The following is a 27,239-nucleotide window of genomic DNA, read 5'->3' on the forward strand; positions in this document are numbered from 1 at the left end:
TTGGATGTGCATGAGACAGTGTCTGGGTCCAGTCCCTGGGCAGTGGACAGGCTCTGAGGTCCGTGGCTGGTGCGACCCACAGGCTGTGTCTCAGCTCAGCCAGGGACCTCTTTGTTTTTCTGAACCAGCCCCTTTGTTTTTCTGGCACATCCTCTTCGGGCCCTGGACTGGGACCACTCTTTAGCCACTGCAGTGGGGTCTTTAAGCCTGACTACAGTGGGATCTGTGCCAGGTTTTGTGGTTCTCAATTGAGCCACTGGTCTATGGCCCCAGAGAAGCACGCAGAAGTTACGATGACCCCAAGGAAGCTGAACTCCAGCCATCCCTCTCCCCAAACAGTCCTTGTTCGCCTGCGGCTCAGATGTGGCCCATCTCTGTGAGCTCAGAGTGTCCCAGAGTCCCCAGCCTGAAGCAGAGAGCAGGAAACAACCCGACTACCAGGTCCCTGTGATGGACCCTTCTCTGCCCACCTGCTTCCCACCTGCCTTCATTGTCCCCAGTCCCCCAGGATCACAGGGCTCCTTCCTGGACGCTCTGCGATCACCACTCAGCACTCACTCCATGAACATGTAGTCAAGTACCCACTATATCCCGAGTACCATCCAGGTGCTAGAAATAACGGCAGGAAGACAGCATCTCATTTTGTCCCTATAAATTCTAGAGCTTACACTCTGGTGCGGTTGAACACGCGGACAGTGAGCAAATTCTGAAAATTTCTGTTATAAGGACCCAACTTTACAGAATGTGACAGTGACCTCTCTAAAGGGGAAGAAAACAGGGACAGGTAGGGGCTGGTGGCATGGTCATGAAAGGTGCTCTTTCCCATTGGGTGGCTGGAGAAAGCATTCGAGCAGAGACTTCAACGAAGAAAAAAGCCATGCCAGCGTCTGGGGGCACAGAGAATGATACGTGTCCTTCAATATCTGCAGAAGTCCAGCTGGCTGGAACAGAGTGGATTCGCAGAGCGGGCAGAGAGGAGGTCAGAAAGGTCGCCCACCTCATAGTCTACTTTCAAAATGATATAAAAATAATTTGGGAAGCCCTTGTGCTTTCTGGACTCTCTCCTTGCTCACGAGAATAAGGCTGTTGACCATGGACTGAAGCCAAGGAAGTCTGTGCCTACCCTCACACCGCGGGGCCCCGGGCTTCCTGGCAGCCTGGAGCTGGGAAGCCGCAAGCACGGTTCCGGGGGAGACGGACGCACAGGCGGGAGTCTACAGCATAGCCCTGCTGTGGTCGCGAGTGTTTACCAGGTGTTCCAAGAGGCCAGCGGAGGGGATGGCTTCTCTCGCAGGAAGCCGTCCAGGATTGGCCGCTTGAGCCGTTCACTCGAACTCAGCGCACGGCGTGTGATTTGTGTCGGTGCAAGGACCGTGGAGCGGGGAGGGGGTGAACCAAGTCAGGCTCTGTAAAATGATGTGAATGCGTTTCTGCAGCGGGAACATAGGGAGTTTTCATCGGGCCCCTCGTGATGAACGAGGGCCCAGAGGAAGACAGACAGCCTGCAGTACAGGGCCGGTCCGGGCCCGCACGTGTGCAAGCTGTAAGGAAGGCCGGGGTTCTCTCCTGCTTCGGCTACACTAACAACCTTCTTTCTGTTTCTTGTCTGGCTCCCCCTCCCTACCTGCCCAGGTCCTGGAGTCCCCACGGTGACGGTGCACAACACAACGGATAAGAAAAGTAAGTGGCTTTTGCTCTTTTCTGGAACCTTCCCGTGCCGTGGCAGAGAGGAAGCTGAGCCTTGTGAGAGAGTCCAGCCCACGGAGTCCTGTCTGGAGAGCCAGAGATGGGGATGCCCTCGCAGTTCAGAGTGACCCCCACGACTGGCAGTATCGATCAAATGTCAGAGCCACCCAGACAGAAGGTGCCCCCGCCCCACGAGTGCTGAGGCCCGGAGGCCACCGCGACCATGCAGGGCCCCGCGTGGGGCGCTGAACAGGGCCCATGGCCCCCAGCTCCTCAGTCTGGCCCTCCCGACCCTCCCCGCCTCTTAGAACCTCCCACTGGGGGCCAAGGCTCCATGGGTGCTTTGACACTCACCTGCCCTTGTGGCCGGGGGACACCTTCACAGCACGGAGGGGCTTCACGTGCATGCCGCTGCAGGGACGAAACTTTCCGGAGCCTCTTGAGGACCTCCCAGCACATTTTTGCTTGAGGGGACCCCGTGCAGGTTGACACGCACATGCAGAGGTCTGTCCCCTTCTTGGCCTTACTTCTTGACCCTCTGTCCCCAAGGAGCCCTACTGCCTCCTTCCTCCCAACTCCTCACTCCTTCCCACCGGGGCACCACCCGCCCCCGCTCTGTACCCCGCCCTCGAACAGCAAGTCAGACCTGAGGCCCCGATGGTGGGGTGACCCTGCACGTCCCTCGAGTGTCACGGCAGCAGGCCGTCAGTGACTCTGACTCCTGCCTCGGTGGTAGGGCTTCGAACGGCGCTGGCAAGGGGGAAAGCGTGGAAGAGGGGGTCTCCCGCCATCTGTTCAGACACTGGTTAAAAAGTGGTCAAAGTGTTCAAAAGTGGGTAAAACAGATTTATTTCAAGAGACAGCATTTAGAGAGTATTCCCAAATAATGACAGTATTCCACAAAGCTCATCAAATAATGACTAGAAATGCATAATTAAAAAAAAATCAGAAATAGATTTTTAAAATCACTTAAATGTAAAAAAAAGGCAAAAAGAGGGACATCAGATGGTTACAAAACCCACTCAAAACACTTGTGTGGCCCTCAAAGGGGAGAAGGGAGGGAGGGGGCTGCGTTGGCCTCCCTGTGTGCTGGGGGGGTGGGGGTTCAGGGCGAAGGGTGCCCGGCCCCAGGCCTCATCTCCAGCACGACTGGGGGACGTTTCTAGGAGCCTGTGAGGTTTGGGGGTCTGGCCACACGTCCAGTAGGGACACGGTTTGACGCAGGATTCCCTGGGCTGCACCCGCCTCCCCTGCCCGCCCACAGGCTGCCCGCTCTTCCCGGCACGAGGGCTTGGAGAGTCCTGGGGAGCCTGCCCAGCGGGTCGGGCCAGGACCCCCACCCCAAGGCAGGTGTCTGTGGGATCGACAGACACGGCCCGCATGACAGCCCTCGAGTGTTCATGCCAGAATCTCCTTAGCTACGGATTTCACCAGAAAAGATGGAAGTATTTCACAAAGCCTCTGCTGGGGCATCCTTTTTTTCTGACGAAAACATGGATTGTTCCATTAAGAGGGTTTGTTAAAATACAAGAGGACATAGATAATTTCCCGATATTTCATGAAGTTTTTCCCTTCTTAAAAATCTACAGTCTGATGAAAACTGAATGAGGTGCGTGGCCAGCGGCCCCGCCCCAGTGTTGGTGTCTTGCTCTCGAGGCCACGCCGGGTCACGGAGGCCGTCACTCCTGGGGGAGGCTGGGTACAGAGCACATGGAACTATGCCCTATTTTTTTTTTATTTTTTTATGTTTGTTTTTGAAAGAGACAGAGCATGAGTGGGGGAGGGGCAGAGAGAGAGGGAGGCACAGAATCCGAAGCGGGCTCCAGGCTCTGAGCCGTCAGCCCAGAGCCCGACGCGGGGCTCGAACTCACAGATTGCGAGATCATGACCCGAGCCGAAGTTGGACGCTCAACCGACTGAGCCACCCAGGCGCCCCAAAGGCTTCTTTTAAAGTAGAAGAACCTTGGGGCGCCTGGGTGGCTCAGTCGGTTAAGCGTCCGACTTCAGCTCAGGTCACGATCTCGCGGTCCGCGAGTTCGAGCCCCGCGTCGGGCTCTGGGCTGACGGCTCAGAGCCTGGAGCCTGCTTCCGATTCTGTGTCTCCCTCTCTCTCTGCCCCTCCCCCGTTCATGCTCTGTCTCTCTCTGTCTCAAAAATAAATAAACGTTAAAAAAAATAAAATAAAAAATAAAAAAAATAAAGTAGAAGAACCTCGCGTGTCAGTTAGGGTCTGGCGGTGTCATGGAACCCTAACACAGCAGTCGCTTCAGCGGGACGGAACACGTTGCTCTCTGTGTGCATCCCCGTCTGCCACGCCAGCTCCACAGTGATCATGCCCTCCTGCCTGCCCCACCACTTGTCCAGCTCGTCACTTCCACCCTTGAGTGGCTTCGTGATGAAAAGTGGCCGGAAGATGGAGAGAAGGCAAAGCACGACCGTCCCTGCAGGCTGGCTTCCTGCAAGGGCCACCCGCACGCCCGCGTTCCTGTTGCCGGTCACAGCTTAGTCCCGCGTCCCGCTGGCTGTGGAGAACGCACAGAGATGGCTTTTGTCCCGGCTCCTTGCACCTCAGAGAAAGTTGGGGTTTCATGGCCGAGCGCTAACAGCTGCTGGGAGTGCCACCACCCAAATCTTCACGTGGGAGTCTCCCGGGGCTCCCGTCCCAGCGCGGCACACGTGGGGCGCTGGATTCTCTCCCGGCTCTGGAGGCTGCAAGTTCAAGAGCAAGGTGTCAGCAGGCAACTTTGTCCGGAGGCTGTAAGGGAGAGTCTGGTCCAGGTCTCTGCCCGGATTCTGGTGGCTTCTGGCAATTATGGGTGTTTCTTGGCTTGTGTGAGAGCCAGTCTGCCTCCTCACACGGCCTCCCTGTGTGCGTCCCTGTGTCCAAATGTCCCCCTTTTCCTAAGGACACCAGTCGTATTGGATCAGGGCCCCTGATGGCCTCAACTAAACTTGTCTCCTCTGCAAAAACCCTCATCCCAAATAAGATATGGGGGGGGGGGGTTAGGACTTCAGCATCTTGGGGGACACAGTCCAACACACGACACAGCAAAACAAAGGTTTATATTTCGCTCACACAAAGTTCAGATGGTGTGATCCTTGTCGCTCTTCTGGGAGGAACCTGGGCTTGCAAGTTCCTTCCAGACTGTGGCCCGTCATCGTCACCCCAGCTTCCGGCCACGTGGACGGGAAGAAAGAGAAAGGGAAGATGCTGTGGGTCAGGACATCAGACCTTGCACAGCCTAGCAGTGGTATGCAATATTTCCAGCAGCCAGAACCCCCTCACGTGGGCCCGCCAAGGTGCAAGGGAAGCCCAGGAAGGAGGAAGAGAGGCCCATGGTGCCTGCTGTCACCGTCACAGGACGAAGGAGCATGGGTCTAGGATGCCACTGACAACCTTTGCCAGTCCTTGAGAGAAGTGACTGAGTGCAGAAATATGGGCCATTTTTGTATAGATCACTCTGCCTGCTTGTCGGATACTTCCCTGAGCCAGCCCATGGAGTGCTCTCCAGAGGCCCCAGACTGTGACAGTGGTGCTCGTGCTGGAGGGGTCCCTATGAGGGGGCTGACCCCACACACACCAGGGAGGGTTCTCTGACTGTGGCCGTGAGCACCGCCTAGGGACGCAGGAACGCAGGAGGAGAGCACAGAGCCAGCAGGGGAAGCTCCAGGGACAGATGGGTGGTTATGGGGGCGTGGGGCCAGGGACCCGCTCCTACCCGTGTGAGCCTGGAATCTTCTGAGGGCACAGAAGACAGAAGACGTAATAACAGACCTAAACAGAGAGGCACATGTTGGTCAGTGCCTGGCATGAGCAGGGATGCGAATCCTGGGGTCTTTGTCAGACCCAGAGTCAAGGTCCGAGAGACCTCCATGAAGGGTAGAGATTTGTGGACTTTTCAAATTTGGTAGGGATTTGAGATTTCGGTTGTTTTTGTGATTTTCTTTAAAAAAAATTGTCCTCATTTTCCCAACTCTGCTGTAGGAATTCCCAGAGAAGAAGCGGGCTCCGTTTGGACAGGTAGGAAGGACGAGGGCCAAGTGCTGGTTTGTTTGACTCACTGGGCGTCAGGTGGCCGTGCATAGGGGGCTCATCACGGAGAAGAAAAGAAAGCTGTTTCGTTCTGGAAATCCCAGATCTGGGAGTTGAAACGGATGGTAGGCAACAACTACTCGAACTTCTTCACTTCCAAGGCTGGAGGTCGGAGACCCCGACAGCTGCGGGCCACAGAGCTCCGGAAGGAGTGTTCCTCACGCCCCATGTAGACGGCGTGTTGGTCCCACCCACTCAGCAGCCTCAGTGCTCATCCCTCGGGGCTCCCTTGGTCTGAGAATCCCCCGTGTCCTCAGCAGAAGCCAGACCCCACGGCCTCGGTAGTCTGATGTGACACGTGATGCCCAAGGGCTGTGACGGTCACAGTACAGTCGCATAGCGCATGATGAGGCTCTTTTCCTTGCTTCTCATCAATAACCCGTGAGAAGGGCGGCCAGCTCCGTGTCACAGATGACAAAACTGAGGCTCGGATCGCGGGAATCCCAACAGCTAATGCGTTATTTCTTCTGGAGTTCTGACTGTCGAAGAGCAAATCATCTGAATTCTTCAAGGAGATGGTGGGAAGTGGGTTTAAAAAGAGAGAAAAGAAGGAAGAAAGGAAAGGGAGAGTAAAGGTAAACACCAGCAAGTCACAGTGAACCCTCTAGTCTGCTCCGCGTTCTTAAAGATGAGGTAAAATGGAAAAATGTTCCAATTTCTCAGCTCACTCAGTGAGAACATTGATGGCAAGCCTGTTGGGTGCCAGCCGCCAGCGTGGGGCCCAAGCAGATGACGTGACTTGAAAATAAGTACCAGAGCAGGAGACCCCATGCCTGGAACCCCCAGCTCCTCCTGCTCCGTCACAGAGCGTGGCACCGCAGACGGGCCTGGGTCCTCCTGGACAGAGAGAACCAGAAGCTGTAGGTGTGGTAGCATATCGGACCCCGCGCTTGGGGTCCCAGCCTCGGGTTTTGTCGGCAGGATGTGTGAGAGGCTCTTTTCTCTGTATGTAACTTTCGATGTGTCCTCTGACAGAGCTTCTCGCCCCATCTCGTCCCCAGCCGCGTCACCGGCACAGAACAAAGCGTTCTCGGTGTTTGTGACACTGGGTGGGTCCCTCTCCGTTGAGGAGTCCGTGTGGGGGGCCGGGCCCCTGCCTGGAGTGGGCGGTGGTCGAAGCTGCGGGTCCACGAGTGTGACCCCTGCTGGGCCGGGACCAGCCGACCGCCCTCACATGCAGGTGCGCTCCAGGTGAGCTGAGTTCTTTCCTTCCAGGCGCGGCACAAGGTGAAGGGCGGGCAGGCGCCTCTCATCTGTAGTCACAAACCCAGCCTACGGTCCCGCATCCTCGATGCTGCCAAGCCCCACCCCACGTGGGCTCGTTATGAGTGATGCTATGCTGGGAATATGTTCTGGAAACTTGACCTGGCCAGGGGCCCGGAGAGTAACCATGACATCCACGTGACTAGGCCAGCACTTAGGAATCACTTGCTATGGGCCCGTTCTGTCCTCACGTGACAGTCTGCTATCACCCCCATTTTCCAGTTAAGAAAATCGAGGAAACACATGCGCACACATGCACGTACGGCTAGAAAGCGGTGGGTCCTCTTTCCAGCCTGGCCTTTGCCTCTGGCCCACCATCCATTGGCCTTGCTGTCAACGCGGCCTGAGGGGCTTCTGCAGATCTAGTGTTCTCCATCTGGTGCCCATGGTGAGCCGGCCTGGAGGCCCATGCTGGCCCCCTTCCCCACCCCCCCCGGAGGAAGAGAAGGTGCTGCTTCTGGGCTGGAGTGGGCCAGGAAGTATTCGGGGGGCTGGAAGGACCGAGCCCTTAAACTTCACCTCTGGTGCTGGCCACTGAGTGCCCCATCGTCGTGGCATTCACCACTTTCAGCGTTAACCGGGGGGCCATCTCATCCCATGGCCAGCCCGCCCAAGGGCTTTGCGCACGGTATCCTGCACGTGCCTCGTTACAGCAAATTACCGGATGGCACCGCCTCGTCCAGGACCAAAACCATGGCTCACTGACCCCAAGCACGTAGTCCTGACCACGGGGGCTCTCTCCCGGACCCCAGGACGCAGCAGCTGGAGACGGCTGTGCCGTCACGATAGTCTAAGCAATGTGCGGACAATCGCAGATTCTCTGATCACAGTTCCCAAAACCACCCCCGGCCCGGTCTGGCTCAGCGCCAAGCCCCTAGCGGTGTTTGAACCTCATGCTGGCTTTGGACACGGCAAGCAGAGTGACACAGCCACCTCGTGCGTCAGGAAGGCCGTTCCACCCTGCTGTGTGGAGGGAGACGGAGATGTGGGGTTCCGCGTGCCTGTGGCAGTGGCGGGAGGGCCAGCCGGCTCTCCGGAAGGCGGCTTCTGGACAGACTGTGGGAAGCCCGGACTGCCAGCTAACGTGAGGCCTGTGCTCTTCGACCGTGACAGGCACGGAGGGTGGGGGCCGCAGGAAGGCCGCACGGCAGGTGGCGAGACGGGCCCTGCGAGGTCAGGGGTCTGGCTCTGGGCCGATCGTTGCATCCACTCCAGCCCTGCTCTGAAATTTGAAATTACTGTTTCAGAATTCTTTGTCCTTCCTCCTCCTCCCCCATGACCCCAGAGCCACCCTGGGAATATTTGACTTCTTTCCCTTTAGAAAATCTTATCTACGAGCAGAGCCTGCAGGGTGTTCACAGATGTGACTCTGAATTATTTAAAAGCTGTTTCCTTAAGAACGTAATTATGCCTGGGACCAAAGTATACTCATTTGATGCCTGGGTATTCAAACAACTTAGGTACCGGGATAGAAAAACCAACAAAACACAGCTAATTTGCGGCTGGTTGTAACGTAAGTAGGAGAGGGAGTACCACTCAGCTGTGTGGATGCCCTGTCGGCAATCGCGGCGCCCTCCCGGTCGGCTCCCTGGCCAGCGGGAGGAAGTGCAGGGGGCGGTGGAGGTGGGCGTGGTGTGTGTTCGCAGGCAGCACCCCACAGCGTGTTCTTTACATTGTTTTTTTGTTTGTTTATCTATTTTTGAGAGTGAGAGAGAGCACAAGCGAGGGAGGGACAGAGAGAGAGGGGAAACAGAGAATCCCAAGCAGGCTCCACACTGTCAACACAAAGCCCGACACGGAGTTCCAGCTCACAAACCGTGAGATCATGATCTGAGCCGCAGTCAAGAGTCGGATGCCTAACCGACTGAGCCACCCAGGCGCCCGCACAGCATGTTCTTGAGTGCGTGCTGGCAAACCCCAGGTTTGCCCTGGCTGCCCAGGCCCACTGCCTTACCAACACTCACGGACAGGATTCTCTTCTTCCTCACGTGGGTCTTTATAAAGATGCAAAAGCAACTCCCCCTGCAGCGGACATCAAGACAGTCCTTTTCTGAAATCGTACGAGACGCGAGCTGCCTGGTGGCCTGGCCTTGCCCACATGGTCCTCGCTGTCTGGGAGCCACCCTGACCTCTCTGCATCTTTTCCTGAGTAACCGCCCACAGACCACATCCTCTGTGGCCCGCCGGTCAGAGGGGAGACGGACGTCAGAGAGACCAGGTGTCCCCAAGCCTGGAATGACCCATTCTGTCAAACCCTCGTTGTCTGTGTATCCGGAAAGTCTTCTGGATCCCCAGGACTCCACACACAGGCAGCCTTTGTGGGGGATGGAGTGATCAGATTTACAGATGGGTCATTTTAGACCAAAATACGGCACGTTCGGTGAGCGAGCGTGCGTGTGGTCGACAGAGAGAACGGCACACAGCGAGCCTCCCAGCCCTGCCTTGGCGTCCTCCCTCTCTCCCTCCTAGGTCGCTGCCACCCCACCCACCGCTGCACCCAGAACTAAGTGGCAGTGTAGTGCATTGTGGGGAGGGGGCCACGTCAGCCCAGGCAACACACAGCCCTTCCTGATTAATCCCATTCACCTGCCTGGCCAGATGCCAGCGGTTGTGCCAAAGATCAGTTCATTCACAGGGACTCTGCCTTCAAGTTCCTTAAAATCCTACTGAAGACAAACCTAGAGCAAAAAAGAGCAACTGTTACCCGACTGTGTGACAGTGACTCTAACGACCGGACATTCAGCGTTCAGAGAAAGGAGATCTCCGGGAGCACAGGGGCGCCCGTGCTGGCATGGCGTCAGCCGGCACTGGTCCGAGCCGCACGGCCCTGGGGCGGCCGACCAGGGGCAGGTGCACACGAGGAAGCCATCGGCAGTGTGCCAGGACAGGCCTGCGCGGTGAGAGGCACAGGAAACCCATGCAGGGCGATGAGACCACGCAGCAGGGCGAAGCGGACGCCGACTCTCCGTGCACGTGCTCTCCTGCGCTCCACCTCCTACAGAAATGCCACGAGGGGAGCGGGCTGTTCTCATCGTCATCAGGTCAGTCGCCTGTTGGCTTCTGTTAGATTCTGGTCACATTTCCCCAAATTCAGCCAAGCGGTGATGCCCCCACTGCTTCCCTGAACCAACAGAGTCCGCGAACCGCCCACGGGCCATGCCCCATCCGCCCGCCGGGGCACGGGCAGGGAGGCAGCCCCCATGAGCAGGCATTTGCTTCTGCGGTCTCACTGTGTCCAGATCTGATAATAGCTAATTCCACCAAATATTAGAGGGGGCTCACATTTAATTAAGGAGTGGCCATTTGTATGCTCCAGACTGGAGGTCCCCATGGCCCTGAAGTCAAAAGAAGAGTCCTCCGGGAACATGCCAATCTTCTCTTATTTCCTCTGCTGAGCTCCTGCCTTCTTTGAATGCAATTATGGGAACAAATAAAATGGCTTAACTCAACTCCCCTGTGGGCCAGCCAGCTCTCTGCTGATAAAACCAGTTGTGTGGGCAATCATTAAATGAGAAATCTAATATTTAACTAAATTTAATAGTCTGTTGCTTTGGTGCCTCTGTGAAGGGTGGGATTTCAATACAGAGGGCGAGCTATTCAAACGCGGTCTGTAGAGTCAGTGCTCGATGAGAACATTGCGCACTCCCACTCGAAGCCGGCGCTCCGGGGTCCAGGAACGGACGGGCTGTTCCGGAGGCGAGCCTGCGTTCTCGCCAGCTCCAGGCGAGCTGAGCTCGGTGGGCAGCAAAACGACTCGGCAAACCTAAGCACGAAATTTCTCCTTCAGGATCAGCATCGGAGATTGCTGAGTGATGCCAGAAAGACCGAATTCAAACGCGTGCCCACGGACGGAGGAGCGTGTCGTGATAAACTGAGAGGCTCCGTTCGGTCCTCTTGCGTTTTGAGCTCTGGTGGTCCAGTTGGCCTTGCCACCAACAAATTTCCCCAGCTGAGGCTGTCGCCTGCACCCCGGAAGCAAACGCGTGCTGCTGCCTCTCGGTGGCAGTGGGCCGCCTTTGTTCTTGCTGGTGAAGACGGTCTACTCATGTGCCTGCTAATTCCCCTCGTCCAGCTTGGCCCGCATTTGCACACCCCTAGTCCCTTACCTGTCTCCACCTGGGCTTATCTTGTGGGCACACAGGGAGGGAAAGATCGCAGGTTCCCTGAAGATTGAGGCTTCCAGAAGGTCTGTGCACCGGCTCTTGCACGGAGTACAGGTCTGGGGCAGCGTCCATGAATTCCATCCTGGTCCCGGCATTAACTCAGTGTTAACCTGTGTCTGCCGGGCGTCCATCAGATACCATACGCTTTCCCGTCAGTGCAACGGAAGTGTGCTTTGGTTTCACTGTGCGTCGTTTCATGCGGGGAACGATGGTGGAGGGGCTTCGATTGTGTCAACTGTCACCACTCGACAGGCCTGAAACCCTGGGAACCCCTGAAAGCCCCCAGGCTTCTGAAGCACCCAGGAGGACCTCCCAGTCCCTCCCAGCTTCTTCTGCAGCAGAGACCCTCTTGCGGCCATGGAAAGGGGCCGTGAGGGAACAGGGAGAAAGCCTGGGGAGAAACCCAGACTTGGCTCCTGTGGGGAGGCACCATTTCCGGGGTATGAACTGGATTTCCCCATCTACTCGGGTGACTGGAAACTCACGCGTTTCGTCCCTGGGATGGGACCAAACACCGATGCCTGGGGAGTTGGAGGGTGGGAAGGAGTCTGACAAATGACCACAACTCTTGCCCTTGGTGTGAAGAGGGGTACCTGAGACGGACTTCTGCTTGACGAGGTGATGTTTGACCTGATGGAGGAGGAGCCGGCAAAAAAAACTTCCTTCAGAGGGAACAGCAAGTGCAAAGGTTCTGTGGCAGCCAGGAACTTGAAAAATGCTACTTTTCTCCTTACCCTGCAGAACTACCTTCTAGACTTCCCGCCCTATCGGTGTGACTAGGATACGGATAAGAAACAGTTAATATCTCCCAAACCAATTTCTCTCCACTGAGTGCCTGCAACACTCTTAACAGGCGGAGGGCATTTAGACTCAGAGTGCTGCATCGGCCCTCTGAGGAGTCCGGGCTGTGGACGTGGGGTGGGCAGCGGGGCCACCTGCCATCCCGGGGCTGCGCTCCTTCCCTAACTCGCGTGCATGGCCAGAAGGTAGAGCGTGCCGTCTCTCAGCCACATCTCCGGGTCTCCGAGTTGAGGCCAAGTGTGCTTGGACCTCCCTGTACGTCCCTCGCAGACACAGGTGTCCCGACTTGCTGTCTACGAAGGACCCCATGTCTTGGCTGCCATGTGGTGTTCAGAATCTTTCACAATCTTGGTCCAACTTAAGAGGTTTTTACCTTTAACTCTACCTGTTTGAAAATTTAGTTTTACCATTTCCTCCCTCACCTTCATATCAAAGCTGAATTTTCTTTTTTCCTTTTTTTTTAATTAATGCTTATTTATTTTTGAGTGGGAGAGAGACAGAGTGTGAGTGGTAGAGGGGAAGAGAGAGAGGGAGACACAGAATCGGAAGCAGGCTCCAGGCTCTGAGCTGTCAGCACGGAGCCCGACGCGAGGCTCGAACTCACGAACCTGAGCCGAAGTCGGACGCTTCACCGACTGAGCCACCCAGGCGCCCCATCAAAGCTGAATTTTCAAATATGTGTCCAGCAACTGGAACTGTCCCTTTCCACTGGCCCCTGAGGGCGTTTGCCGTTTCTGTTCACAAAGAATCCCCCGGATCCCTGAGCACCACTGGTAGCCTTGTGCTGTTCACAGATAACACTGCTCAGTGCTGGAGACTCCTGGTTCTGGGCGATATTTGGCCTCCAGGTGCCTTCGTGCTAAAGGTGTCACTTAGGGTGTCTGTTGTTCTTAAAAGGAGTTTCTATGGGGACAGTTCACCGTTCCTTGTAGCATTGCATGTGGTGTGAGTTTACTCTTTAAAATATTCATGAATGTTTCAAAGGTGGAGTTCCTTGCAGACAAAATTTCCTTTCATAATGAACCACAAGGTGTCCCCACATATAGGCTCAAAGTAAGATAGGAAGGAGGAAGTCAAATCCGGTGGTTTTATTATAGAGCAGATGGTGGAGTAGGAGGAAGGAGGAGATTAGTGAACTGGGCTGTTGAGAGCATCCTTGCACCTGGACAAATACCACTGGGTGCACGTGCATGTAAGGAGCCAGCATAGGACTGACCCCTCTCTCTCTAATTTGGAGGGGAAAGGGCCAGTCTCGCTGCACTGTATCACTGCCAGCTAATATGATCATCCAAATTAAGGTGTGCCAAGCCAGACCACATTACGAGTAGGGTGAGAGATCTGAATCCACTTTTCCTGTAAAATTTTAATAAAGAGCATACTCCAGCCTCTACTCTCTTTTCTTTCCTTGGTTATTTGTTGCAGACTTTGAGTCTGGAGTTCTGTCTTGTCCAGCAAGAGAGCAGACGCAGAATTGAATACGAGAGAGGCTAATGTCCGGGAGGGACAAGAGCCCCAAGTAAGGGTCCTTGCTCCATATTTACTAGGATCAGAAGGCTTACAAATGTGATGGACGTGCAGAAAGAAACAATAAAACAGTGATCATTAACTTGTGTGTGAGAGAAAGGGGGTTTCAAAGGTATGCAGTGTTAGGGGTTAGGGTCAATACAAATCAAAATGCTGACGCTGAGCAGATGGCCATTTACTGCAGGCATCAGTCACCGTGTCTGTTTATCTGAACTTTTCTAGGGACTAAGTCAGATAGAGCATGCTACCTCAGGGTTAACAAGGCATTTTTCTTGCTAGTTAGCTCTGGACATCTTTGCCCTGCTGTGGGGCTTTCCACTTCTACCTGTTCTCAGACGCTTTCGTCCTGTGGAAGTGGCTTTCTGCTCGACCCCTTGTTCTACGCTGGGGGTGCTTTCGCCCTGTGGCGACTTTCTGCCCTAAGCCTTGTTAACCCAGGCTTAGGGTAGGTTAGGCTTAGGTTGGGTTTTGGTGCAAGCTCAGGGAATTCTTAAATTTATTCCCCACCGTTATTGTGGCCACTATATTCGGAAACTCATCTGTCCTAACAGGTATGTGATGTTGGTTTTCCAAAACCAGCAGTGTTGGGATAAAACATACCCAGACCTATGCGTGTGAGTGAGAAATGCCTTGCGGAAAGACGATTTATAGGGGGCGGAGGAGTTGCCTAATACGGGGGAGGAATCTTCCGTCTACCCAAGCTCCTGACTTGAGACTGGGCACTCCACCTTGTCCTGTATCTTGAGCAAGTTATCTAATGTCTCGGTTTCCTAGTCTGTGCAAAAGAAATAGTAATCATCACCTCCAGGCCCAGTGTAGGAATTAGTGGTCTGATGCACATGACAACACTTGGCTTCCATAAATGACTGCTGAGTCTGACTGTGTCATTTTCCTTTCTCTCGCTTAGAAATTTATGACCTAGAAACAAACGAACACGTAAAGAAGGCCGTACATGACCGACAGATGCCAAAAGTAGAATACAGGAAGATCGAGGTTGACGATTACAGTAAGTACTGCATTGTCTCCCATTTTTTTAAGTTTACTATTTATTTTGAAAGAGAGCATGCGCACAAGCAGGGGAGGGGCAGAGAGAGAGGGAGAGAGAATCCCAAGCAGGCTCTGCACCTTCAGCACAGAGCCCAGCGTGGGACTCAATCCCACGAACCATTTGGTCATGACCTAAGACAAAATCAAGAGTCGTTCACTCAACTGACTGAGCCACCCAGGCGCCCCTGCATTGTCCTCTTTACAAGGAAAGCAAACGTCTAGTCTGAAACAGCCCAACCATCAGCAGTAGGTTACTGTGCATCTGAGGCTCCCCCCTGCACCACGCTCGCTGGGCTTCATGGCTAGAAATGCATTCCAGCCAGCAAGGAAGAGATTCAGGCGGGGCTCATGGGGGGAAAGCATCCTGCACCAAGCTATTGTGCTGAGAACCAAGATGCTTCTCTGGCAATTAAAAAAAAAAAAAAAAAAGCCTCTCCTCAAGAGGCTGACAATTTAAATAAGGTCCCAGGCTGGAACTCTCTCCTTTGGGGGGGACACGTCATGACACCATCCAGAGAAAACGTCCTCCGTGTGGAGATTCCTTTCCTGTTCCATTTGGTATTTTTCTGCTTCATCGTCTAACCTGTCAGTGCTGATCATGGGCCGAGGGGGTATCTTCAGAATGGGGGAAATAATGTAATGGAGGACTGATGTGTTGTAACCACCCAAGAAGCACCCAGAACTCTGCCTTTTCTGTTTCCTTCTTGGTCCTGAACTGTCCATTCGTGCATCCAATAGGCTTTTATGAGCTCCAACGCTGTGCTGGAACCCACCAGGCACTGTAGCCCCAGAGCACTGGTTGCTCTCATAGCTCCAGGGGGGGACGCGGGTCCCCATAGGTTCAATCCTCCTCTCTTCGGATGGCTCCCTAGTCAACCCAGCCAGCCCTGGCATCCTAACTGCCCACCAGATGTTTACCTTTGGAAACCCCTCATGCAAAATGCCCCAGATACGTCTGTCTTTCCCCCTGAGCTCTATCCCCCTCCAGACTTGCCTACTCTGGGAGATGGCACCCTTCTCTTAAACGATTTAGATTTCCCCCTTGAAGGTATCACGGAGTCCTTCATTCAGGTCCATGTACCCATCACCTCTGAGGTTGGTAAATGGGTCTCCTCTCTTGAGAAAACACGACTGATTGATGGTAACTGTTAGAGCTCTTGGTTGAAGAGGAGTAGAAGGTCACCAGTGGTCAATGGGAGAATATTGAGATTGATGAGTGATGTCCAGACCACCACTGGAAGCTCTTTCTCTACCCAGTCCCTTACAGGGGGACAATGGCTCATCACCTAGGCCAGTGGACCCGGAGCATTATTAAGTACCCCCTTGTTAGTGAAGACACAGCTACCTAACAGACTGATCTCCTGTGGTCAGGAGCCAAGGCTCTCCCCCATGAAACAAGATCAGCCTGACCCAAACAGTACACGTGGTCGAGCTGCATCCTTTAGAGCAGAAAGCAAATGGCCCACAAGTTCAGAACAGAGCATGAGAGTGGGCTGGAATCATGGGAAGGTTCCCAGGAAGGTGGGGCTTGGACGGGGTCCTTGGAATGGGCTTTAGGTTGGCACACAGGAGAGCGTGCGGTCCAGGGCAGGGAGCAGCCCGAGCCGGCGCTCGCTGTGGGGTAAGTCAGGAGGCCGATGTGGACTCCCAGCCTGTGGGAGAGCCCCGGTGGTCAGTGGGCACAGAGGGACCCCTGACCTGGAAGCACCTGCCGTCCACCCAGAGGCCATGTGCCAAAACATCCCAATCCTATTCTTTCCCTGTGGGGTCACATGACGTTAGAACTTTTCTATACATAGCTAGAGATGCATGTGAGGTTACATATTCATCTCTGAGAGTCGAGAAATACGGTGTACTTCAAATCCCTGCCCCCCAGCCCTGGGTCCAGAGGCTTCCCTTATAAAACACCTCAAAGGTGATCCCTCTGATGAAGGAGACGGTGAAGGAAGTAAATAAGGAAGGGTCTAGAGATGGGAGAAGAAACAAATAGGAAAAGCACAAACGGGGGCTGTGGCGATTTGCCCTGGCCAAGAAATGTGGTTAGGGCCGCGGGGGTCCCTTCCCACAGGCCCGAGGGTCATTCCCACCGTCTCCCTGCCAGTTGGTTTTCCCCTGGGTGTCCATGAGATGCACTCAGATGCCACAGGACACACTCAGCCCTGGAACCACGGACAGCGTTGGGTGCCCAGGGAGCCGAAAGCCCAGCAGGCCGAGCTCAGGCCTGCTTATTCATGAGAGGGAGAGAAGCGGTAAATTAAAAAGACGTAGACGCGGAGAGACTAGGACACAGATGCCTCCATCAGGGCTCAGGGGAAATCGTAGAGCTAAAAAGAAGGGAGCAGAAGGGGCCCGGGTCCAGGCGGCGTATGAGGACCCACAAGAGCCACGGGAACCCCAGCTCTGATGGCGAGCGTAAGAACCAGCGAGATGCCGGCGGGAAGAACACGGCGAGCCTGTAACACAGCAGCTCTTGTCGGGCTGCCGTTGGGACGTCAAGCAACCCCGCGCCTCGCGGGCGACAGTGGACGCCTCTCCTGAAGCGGGGCGTGTGCCCTGAGAATGTCGCGAGCTCCTGGTGGATTCAGCCGAGTAACCAACCAGTAACCACTTGTTTGTCGCAAATCCCGCCCCCGTCCCTGTCGGAGCGTGTTCTAGAAAGAGAGCCACTCTGGACAGTTTGGCGTATTCTGCGACAGAGATTCTTGTCAGTGGCCCCTCCTGTTCCAAAGAAGTAGGTCAAGGGAAAATGTGGCCTGCCCACACGGATGGCGTCCTTGACTCGTTCCGTTTTTCACACCGGCCCTGGAGTCCAGTTACTTGGACACTGAAACTCATGAGAACCCTTAAGTAAACAGCAGAGTTTTGTCGTTTCCTTCCGCGAGGAAGATCCAAAGGGCAAGAAGATAAGATGATTCTAACAGATGCCGGATGGAGGGAGGGAGGAGTGGGAGGACGGATGAGTAAGTGGACCGGCCATCTCCAGGTTTGCTCCGACCCCCTCTCCCTTCTGTGTCTATATCTGAAGACCCCGAGACGGGCTCCATAACGTGCAGGGCCCAGTGCGGCGTGGGGACATGGGGCTGTCCGTTCGCGGCTCACGACGACAGCCGCGCACAGGGCCCTGGCACGTGCCACACTCTGTGAAGCCGGCCCGGTGGCCCTCCGTGGCCAGACTTCCGCCTCCTGCCCCAACCCCCGTCCCCGTCAGCAAGTATTCCGGAACACTCCCTCACGTTTCCCCACACCCGTTGCCTCCTACCACAGCCTCTGAGGCCAGACCGTGCTCCTTTACATGTTTGCTTCTCTGCTGGGCCCAGCGCCCTCCTTCTTCAAGCCTGTCTGCATGCTGCTGCCACAGTAGTTCTGTCCACTGATGGGTGGACGCCATCCCCTCCAGAAATGCAGAGAAAAGACCTTCGGAAACAATCAACTCTCCCACCCTTGCCACTTGAGATTTGTCTCCAGCATGAAGTTTCCGTGGCAGACAGGAACGCAGGTGCTGGAAAAGCAGGTGTGTGCAGGGACCGGCACCTAAATGTCACCCCTCTGGGGCCCCCCAAAGATCTGAAAAATGTGACCCTACCGACACGTCTCGTTTCGTTATGTTTTGTTGTTTTCACCTAATGGCACCAGAGGTGAAGGCTTTCCCGAGGGAAGCGATCCGTCTTCGGGAGGGGCTCCCTGCGCTGTATGCAGCCTGTCGTGGCCAAGGTCGGCCTGCGGGCTTATTGGTGGCCCAGAGGAGCCCAGACCATGTTTTATGGATATTGCAATGATAAAGTCCGACGCCTTTTGGCCGGTCCCTGGGCCATTGATCCAATTTGCAAGCCATTAACATTCAGCCAGAATCAGTAATGAGGCCCCGGTCACAGCAGGCTGCTAAGCCGACCTACCCCCCCCCGCCCCCTGAGCCTGGGATGTATCCGTAGTAATTGTACTGAAAAAGCTAGTAATTCCAATGTAATCGCTAATCTGGGTCATAGTTAACATCAATAAACAATTTCTAACATGGGCAGGAAGGCTTGTTTTGGGGGTTGCAGAAGAAACTGGGAAGGAAACCCTCCCCCCTCCCACGCTGGGTCCCTTGCTACCCAGGACAAGGTCCGAAGGGGGTCGCGCAGCTGTCCTCCAGCCCCCGCCTCTGCAGGGATCCCCCGGCTCTCGGCCTGTCCCTCTGGACTGCCCCCCCGGCCTCACCGCTGGCCCCCTGGGCTCATCTTGTCCCCGTCCCCATGGCTCCCCCGTATCTGTCCCCACTTAACTGACGAATGTCACCCTTGGGGGTTCGTTTCTCGCAGCCTAGAATTCGGCTCTTAACAAGTGCTTATGGCATTTTGGTCTTTTCTGGTTTTCAGCTCGCTCTGTTTGTGAGGTTGAATTTAAGCTTCGGATGGAGAGACTCAGCCTCAAGATGGTTGTGGGTGATTTGCCCAAGGTCACTCAGCAGGCCGGAGGCACGGAGGGAAAACTCAGGGCCAGCCCCGGGGAGGCGGGGTGGGGACCCACCATGTCCCCTCCAGAGGGCCTTTCTGGCACCGGGGCCAAGGCTCTTTCCTTCCCTGTCTGTGCTGTCCCTAACGTGCGGCCCTGTGCTCTGTTCCTGCCTAGACCTCCCCGTTCAGATCCTCAAGCCCGCGACCTTCACCGACACGGCGCACTACCCCTTGCTCCTGGTGGTGTGAGTATTGTCGCCTCTTTCTTTCTCGTGGTCCTTGCCGGGGGGGCTCAGTAACACCCCGGAAAACAACCACCGCACTCGTAGGAGACGGCGAGCTCGAGAAAGGAGGTTGCAACCTGCAAACTGAAGGCAGGCTGGCCGCCAGCAGGTGGCAGACCACACTCACAAGTCGGGGAGCCGCCTGGTAGAGGAAGGGGGGCTCGAGCCCCGAGCCCCGATCCACTCCTGCTCGGGGACCAGGCCCAGAGACGGACAGCAAAGCTGGTCCCGCAGGCGGGCAGTACGTCACAGGACAGAGGCCTTCTGAGCACCGCCCCCCACCCCGGGCACAGGTCCCCCAAGAAGTGAGGGGACGGGGGGGGGGGGGGCGGGCACGGCCGACCCGCTGGCTTCCCCAGCTGGCACCAGGGTGGCACGGCCTGAGCAGCAAGCTGCCTTGAACGCCACTCCTCTGCCAACAAGGACTTAGTTCAGACGTTTTGTTTGTGCGTGAATGAGCCCTCTGGCGGGGTCTGGAGAACGGCCTGGAAGAGAGCCGCTGTTGCCACCGCTGAGGGGGTCCTGACCGGGGACAGCACGCTTTCACAGGCACCTCAGATGCTGCCCAGCTGCCCTGAGGCTTAGACAGGGGCTGGCCTGTGCCCCCCGGGGGGTGAGGCACATGCCACCAGACGAAGCACTGTCCCCACCCCCACGCCCCCCTCCGGGGTTCCTTCAAGGCAGGGCACCAGGGAAACGCTGACCAGGCTCCGGCCTGGCCTCTTGGAGCCACTGCCCCTGCGGTGACTGGAAAGAGACCGGGAGAGAGCGGGGCTGTCCGCGGTGCTTTAGGAGCGAGCGGGGTCACCCAGGTCCAGTGACCTGATCAGCCCTGCGCTCCTCGGCCGCTCCTGTCCTCGGGCCTCGGCCTTCGCACACGTGCCCGCCGCGTGGACCCCACGATCTGGTGCCGTGTCGCAGTCACCCACCTACCCCACCATCTGCACAGCCTTGGCACGCTGCCCACGGCCACACACACCCTTCTCCCACACGCCCACACCGCACACCTGCCTCTCTCACACACTCCCCAGACACATACCTCATAGTACACACGCCCCTGCATACACACTCCTCAGAGGAGTGTAGGGGAGGAGGGGGGGAGCCCAGGGGAGGGGGACGCGCAGGTGGAGGGAGGGGGACGCACAGGGGGGAGCGCAGGGGAGGGGAGGGGGGAGCCCAGGAGCAGGGAGGGGAAGGGAGGGGGGCGGAGGGGGGAGCGCAGCGGAGGGGGAGGAGCGTCGGGCCACAGCGCATGCGCGAGGCAGGGCCTGTGTTGCAGGGACGGCACCCCCGGGGGCCAGAGTGTGGCCGAGCGGTTCCAGGTGAGCTGGGAGACGGTGATGGTGAGCAGCCACGGGGCCGTGGTGCTCAAGTGCGACGGCCGCGGCAGCGGCTTCCAGGGGACCAAGCTCCTGCACGAGGTGGGGCGGCGGCTGGGCGCCCTGGAGGAGAAGGACCAGACGGAGGCCGTGCGGTGAGGCCCCGGGGGTGGCGGGGTGCGCGGAGACCTTTCGGAGGGCAGGGGAGGACAGGGGAGGGCAGGGGAGGTGGGCGGTAGGTGCGGGGGAGAACAGGACCCAGGAGCGTCTCCCCTCCTCGCCCTAAGGACAGTGGGAAGGGCCCGATCGCAGCGACCGACCGCGTGCGCTGCTGTCCCGGGAAGGACTCAGGGGCCTGTGCGCCAGTCCTGCTGAGGGTGGATGGGAGGGCCGTGGACTTGGGTGGCACCGCGCTCCTCCCCGTTGAGGGTCCAGAGTGCAGGCTGACACGCTTTCGCCGGGGGTGCCATCCCATCCCCCACACACCTCCCAGCCTCGTGCTCCGCGGTCTCGACAGTTCACTTTCCAGAGTCTTCCAGACGGATCTCGGATCTCTCTCGGCTCTGAGAAGGCTGGTGGCCCGTGGCGGGCGGGCAGTCGGATCCCTTTTGAGTGACTGGGACGTGAGTGATGACTGAGTGGTGCCCCCTGCTAGGGGCGGGTGAGGACGCCCCCTGGCCGAGGACGTGATGTGTCCAAGGCCCTGTAAGTGCCCCGTGGAAAATGCAGAGAGGGGGAAGCTTCTGAGGACGCCTCCGGGATGTTTTTGCCAGGGAGCAGGCGCACCATGGCCACCAAGCTTTAAAAATAAAGAGCCATTAGGGGCCCCCGGGGGCTCAGTGGGGTCGGACTTCAGCTCGGGTCATGATCTCACAGTTCATGGGTTCGAGCTACATGTCGGGCTCTGTGCTGACAGCTCGGAGCCTGGAGCCTACTTCGGAATCTGCGTCTTCTTCTCTCTGCCCCTCCTCTGCTCATGCTCTGTCCCTCAAAAATAAACAGTAAAAAAAAAAAAAAAAAAAAAAATTAAATTAAAAAAAATTAGGAACTGTATTGGCCCTGAAGTCTAGAGTGATGGTGGCCTCGGGACGGATGGACACACAGACCCGGCCATGCCACGCAAAGCCCGGCTCTCCCCGTCCCCCTGCTCAGCTGGCCGTGAGGGCATCACCTGGAGTGACTCTCCTCGTGCCCACAGCATGGCTACCAGGAGCACCTCATTCCGGGCCTCTCCGTTCGCCTCCAAGAGGTTGGGGAGCGAGCCACCTCCAGAAACTTCCAGAAAGGAAGGGAGGAGCCTCCCCAGAAGCACCCAGCCAACCTCTCCTTACGTGCCCCTGCCTGGTCCAGAACCCGTCACCGGCGAGTGAGAGGTGTGGGCCGTCACCCTGAGACCTAAAGGGTCCCCCCCATCCCTGCCAGCGGGGGAAGGAGGGTGGACAGCGCACGTGGGTTCTGTGCGGGAGGGGCGGAGCAGTGGGGGCGGGGCCAGCCAGCAGGTGTCCACCGAGGGAGGCCTCTCCAGAAAAGGGAAGGGGCGCCGGCTGGACTTGGATATGGCGGTGGGACTTCGTCAGCAGCCCTCTCGGATGGTAGCAGGGCCTCTGGCTCCAGGGGCCCCGGAAGGAAGGACGCAGTGTCCTTCAGGCGTACCCGCGGCCCGCACCCCTGCAGGCGCCTGGCCGTGTCTAGCCTCTCCCCTCTGAGCACAGGGACCAGAGAGCAAAAAGGCTGTTTCACACTCTAGGCGTTTTCAAAACTAAGGAATTGATCCGGCCATCTGTTCAAAAACCAAGGCAGAACCCGTTCCGGAAAGACAGCATGTCAACCGACAGACCAAGCTTCCCAGCACCAGAATACACGAACTGATGAAAACCTTACAGCCACCTTAAGACACGCAGGAAGCCGAGGCCCAGGGTTCGCCCACGCCAGGGAGAACTCTGCAAGCTCTGTGTGCGGTCCGGGTCTGTATTTTCATTTCAGAGAGCAATCACCCCGTGGTATCAGAAGTCTGAGAGACCCTGAGGCAGGCCCACCCCTTCTGTGGTTCTCCCGTCTTCGTCCTCCTCGTGTCTTGTCCTGGAGCCCCACTGGGTCAGCAGCTGTCCTCACAGCCGACGCGAGCGGATCCCCTCCCAGGCCCGGCCGCTGCGTTAGGGGAGAGGGCAGCCGTCTGGCACAGGGCGGAACCAACACTCACGCTCGCAGCACAGGCTACAGAAACAAACAGCCCTGCCTCAGGGGCTTCTGGGAGGAGGTGGCCTGTGCGCAAGACCTCAAAGGATTACTAGGGATCTGTCAGGCCGAACGCGGGAGATACACATTCCCAGCGCAGAACACATCGTGAGCGAAGGCCTGAGGCAATGCAAAGGCACTGCTGTTGGGGGCACGCTGAACACCAGAACACCACAGTGTGCGTGGGCCGTGGGGGGGGTGGGGGGGGAGGTAGGACAGGGCTGGATTGTGAGATCCCTCCCACGTGGTCCTGAGGAGCTGCTGCTTGCCCTGTAGGAGCAGTTCCACAAGAGGTGTTTTCAGCAAGGAGGTGGCAGGGTCAGCTTTGTTGTTCGGAACCGTGACTGTGGCAGCGGTGCAGCAAGTCGCGTGGGTCAGCGTCCTGGCGCTCAAACTGAGTCGTTACGGGGGGCAGACGGGTCACCCTGCAGTTTGCGGGGGCGCGGGCAGGGTCAGGGAGAGCCAGTGAGGCTGCTGCGGTGGCCACAGCAGGAGCCACTACCGGCCCGGAAGAGAACCTCGGCCACGGGGAGGGAGCACCTGACGGGGGCCGTGCCCCCCGCCCCCCCCCCACTGGCAGAACCCACTAGACGCCAGAGGACACGGGAGCCATTGTGGCTGTTCGTAGGGCTCATCCTCGGAGGCACCGAGCGCAGCGGAGCCCCGTGGACAGTGAGCGAGGGGAAGCGGAAAGGAGGAGACGCCCGTGGGGACGAAGAGGGAAGAGGGTGGGGAGACGAGGAACCTTCCCCAGCCCTGGCTGCTACGTGGGAGTGGCCTCGTGGCCCCCAGAGACCAGCCCAGCAGGCGGGGCGACTGCCCCTGGCTATCAGTGCCCAAGGTGTGGCGAAGGACAGACCCACCAGGAGGGCACGGTCCCGGCCGACTGGGCAGGACCACGGCGTCTGTGAGTGGGTGCTTTGGGGACCGCCAGGTGGCAAGGTGGGGCGCGCCTGGGAGGCATTTCGAGGCAGAGTCCCCAGGCTGGTCAGCGAGTGCACGCGGAGGCGGGCAGGGCGCCCTGCCTCGGAGCCGGAGTCAGGAGCCCCCGCCTGTCGCACCAAGCTGGAAGAAGGCTCTGGGCATGTTTCTCCCCCCTTCCGCCACCGTTGCCCCCTCTTTCTTGCCAGATCCAGGCTCTGGCTGGGGGCTTCCCCCACTCTGAGGCAGCCGTGTGGACCGTGGCAGCTGTGTCAGCTGGGGTCCCCAAGAAGGGTGCCAGCGTGGACTTAGCAGACGGTGTCGGCAGGGCTGTTTGCGAAGGATGCCCGGGTGGCCACCAGACTGCAGTGGAGTCTGACACCGTGGAAAGGGGAGGGGCTTGGAGGACAAAGTGGGTACGGGGGCTTCCGGTGGCAGCGAGGCTCTGAGGGTCCCCGCCAGCATGACGGGAGCCCATCGCCGAGACAGGGCAGGATCCCATGCCAGGCAGCCGGGCGTGGTCGTAGGGCCCCTGCCGCACTCAGTCCCCGGGTTGGGATGCTGTGGACGCCACGGAGGGTCAGAAGATGTGACCGCCGGTGGTCAGCAGCCCCCTCAAGGCTGGTTCTCTCAAGGGAGGAGGGACGGCACGCAGGGTGCAAACTGGTACCCTGTCCCCCCGAAGTTCCACACCGCCCCACAAACAGCCCCGCTCACCCAGGACCCCGTGCCGCCATCTCCCAGGTGTTCTCCCGTCCACACGGTTCCCACCCACCCTGACCAGCGCTCGGCTCCCCCTCGGGTCCCCCTCGCTGCGCTAGGCTCCTTCAGCAGTGACCACGCCACACAATGGACATACGTCCCATCATGCCACATCATCAGTGCTGCTGCCTTGTCACCGTGTTAGCCCACCTCCCCCAGGAGACGATGCATCTTGAGGGCTGGAGCCCATCCCCCCTGGGCCTCTCCAAATCAGCAAGGAACCAGACTCAGAACACGCTCCATTAAGAAAGACACCCATGGGGCGCCTGGGTGGCTCAGTCGGTTAAGCGTCCCACTTCGGCTCACGTCATGATCTCGCCATTTGTGAGTTCGAGCCCCGCATCAGACTCTGTGCTGACAGCTCAGAGCCTGGAGCCTGCTTCAGATTCTGTGTCTCCGTCTCTCTCTCTGTCTCTCAGAAATAAATAAATGTTAATTTTTTTTTTTTTTTAAAAAGAAAGCACCCTGATGGATTCTGCCTCTGCTTTTCACGAGGCCTCAGACAAGCCCAGTAATAAAAAAAGTGCTACCTGCATGTGAAATCGGGCTCTCCTTAATTTGCAGTTCTATTCACCATAAAAAAATCATCACATGGGATTTGCTCGGTTGGTTAGTGAAAATAGAAGCACAAGATAATAAAAATATTTGGTATTGGAAAAACAACCACTCTTGGAAGACTCCAGAAAAATGAGGATCATTACCAAGATTTCTGGCATTTAGATCAAAAAGTGAGTCGCCAGGTAATTAGGTGAAGGGATTGCCAGACCCAGGGCCGCCTGTGGACTTGGAAGCAGAGCTGAGAAAGGAAATCCAAGGTGTTTTCCAACTTGGAATGGAGCCCTTTGTGGTGCACATCGCCCACGCCACACTCCGTGGTCCCCACAGACTGCCACGTGGATCCCAGCAAGTGTGATCTGGAGGTCCGGCCGTGGGGCAGCATCCTCGTGGGGCCCCCCGGCGGGCTGGTTGTGAAAGCTGGCTGAGCCAGAGCATCTCACGTGTGCCCAAATGCATGTCTGAAAATCCAGGGAGGCGATTGGAGGTCTATGGGGCTACCCTATGACACCCGCACAACATTTTCAAAAGCAAGTTTATTAAAGTGCTGTTAGTCCCCAGGGCTGGAGCATCACAGTTGAGGTGTGTTGCCTTTTCTCTCACTTGAGTAACTTTCTGTGGACCTACTTGTCCTATCTCTCCCTTGTTTCCGGATCCTGCTCACGCTGTTAGTATTTCTTTTCAAATGCTGAGACACATTCGTAACCTGTCCACTCCGGTTTTCTTCTCTTTTCTGCTCCTGTGGGGCTGGTCTCTCTAGGACCAGCTTCAGCTGTTTTCACCACCTTCCTCCGTCGGAAAAGTCGGGGACATTGCTGCTTCAAGCTGGGCCCTCAGCCCCCAGGAACTTGTGTCCATTTACCTTGGACGTTGGCCATGGAAGCGCGGTGCTGACCACGGAGGACTGGCCTTGTCCTGGGACGCGGGGTGGGGGAGTCATCTTAAGGAAAAAAAAGAATTGTCTCTGAGGGCTGGTACCCAGAGTTTTAGACACCCTTCAGGCTGAGAAGGGCAGTTATCAGGGATGGGGTGGCTCCAGCCTGCCAGCAGAACACAGAAAACAGAAACACAGGAATAATCCCCAAGAAGCAGATAGAAACAGAAGGAGCAATGCAGGGAGGGGCTCTGGCAGCGGGGTGTATGCGTGGAAGGAAGCAACTTGCAGAGATCCGGAAAGCAGCCGGTCACGTGCCAGCAGGTAGCAGGACTCCCGCTGCTGAATTAGGGCCCGGAAACCAGAAAGATTCCCGTCATTTTGTGGGGAAAAGGGGTGACCGGGGAGAGCAGTGAGACTCTGGCAAGGGCAAGGCAGGACCCGGACAGCGCCAGGCAAGGCAGGAAGCACAAGGCAGGGCTGAGTCTGCCACCAAGCAGGTGCAAGACAGGGACCCCCACCCGGGAGTTGGGGACAAAGGACATTGCAGGTGGATTGGGAGCCCAGCACCGTGACTCCAAGCACAGAACCAGAGTGTCTGCTCTCCAGGCCAATCCTGCAGGACGCGCCCAGAGTCTGGGGTGGCTAGAAGCCACATGGTCCAAGTGAGGGGCAGACTGGAGCAGAGGACAGGGACCCCGCAGGGCCTGTTCTCTGGATCAGCATCAGCTGCTTTGCATTCCTGGCTCTCGGTCGGCAAGTTTTACACACCTGGACAGCAAGTTTTACACACCTGCACAGCTCTTGTGAGGGCACTTTGAGGTTTCTAACATGGGCAAGCTACCTGTGCGCTGAATGGAGAAAAGCAACAATTACCTTCGAATTCCAATACTTCCTTTGATTTACATGGGGGGGGGGGGTCTTCGTGCCTGAAATGGTGGGAAAGCACGGCTCTGGGCCACCACGCAGGTGCACAGTCACTCAGCCCTCTCTTCTTTGGCCTTGCAGGATGATGCTGAAGGAACAGTACATCGATAAGGCGCGTGTGGCCGTGTTTGGGAAGGTGAGCCTGTGCCCAGCACCCATCCCATCGAGAGCCCTGCCATCACCCAGGCCCGGTCTGATTTGCTCAGAATGTGTCTCGGCCGGTGCTATGAGAGCAGTTACGTTTTTTTAATAGCGAGAGGTTGGACGCTTAGCGATTCCAGCAAGGGGAGCCACCATTTGGCCAGCTTATTTATTAGAGTTTCACTCTCTCTGTTATCTAGAAGGAAAGAAA

The 27,239-nt window shown here is 57.1% G+C and overlaps 1 protein-coding gene across 4 annotated transcripts in view; it reads left to right on the plus strand.

Annotated features, from left to right (window-relative positions):
• Positions 1-27,239, plus strand: part of DPP6 (dipeptidyl peptidase like 6) — an 854,635-nt gene that overhangs the window by 818,542 nt on the left and 8,854 nt on the right. For 3 of the 4 annotated variants that reach the window (XM_042976118.1, XM_042976101.1, XM_042976113.1), the window contains exons 17-22: positions 1,633-1,680; positions 5,672-5,707; positions 14,438-14,536; positions 19,186-19,255; positions 20,574-20,768; positions 26,969-27,023. In XM_042976118.1, the coding sequence (XP_042832052.1) occupies positions 1,633-1,680; positions 5,672-5,707; positions 14,438-14,536; positions 19,186-19,255; positions 20,574-20,768; positions 26,969-27,023 (503 nt within the window). The remainder of the gene's footprint in view (positions 1-1,632; positions 1,681-5,671; positions 5,708-14,437; positions 14,537-19,185; positions 19,256-20,573; positions 20,769-26,968; positions 27,024-27,239) is intronic. The other variant, XM_042976107.1, reaches the window with a different exon arrangement.

The sequence above is a fragment of the Panthera tigris genome, chromosome A2 (genome assembly GCF_018350195.1).
Source record: "Panthera tigris isolate Pti1 chromosome A2, P.tigris_Pti1_mat1.1, whole genome shotgun sequence".
Classification (NCBI taxonomy): domain Eukaryota; kingdom Metazoa; phylum Chordata; class Mammalia; order Carnivora; family Felidae; genus Panthera; species Panthera tigris.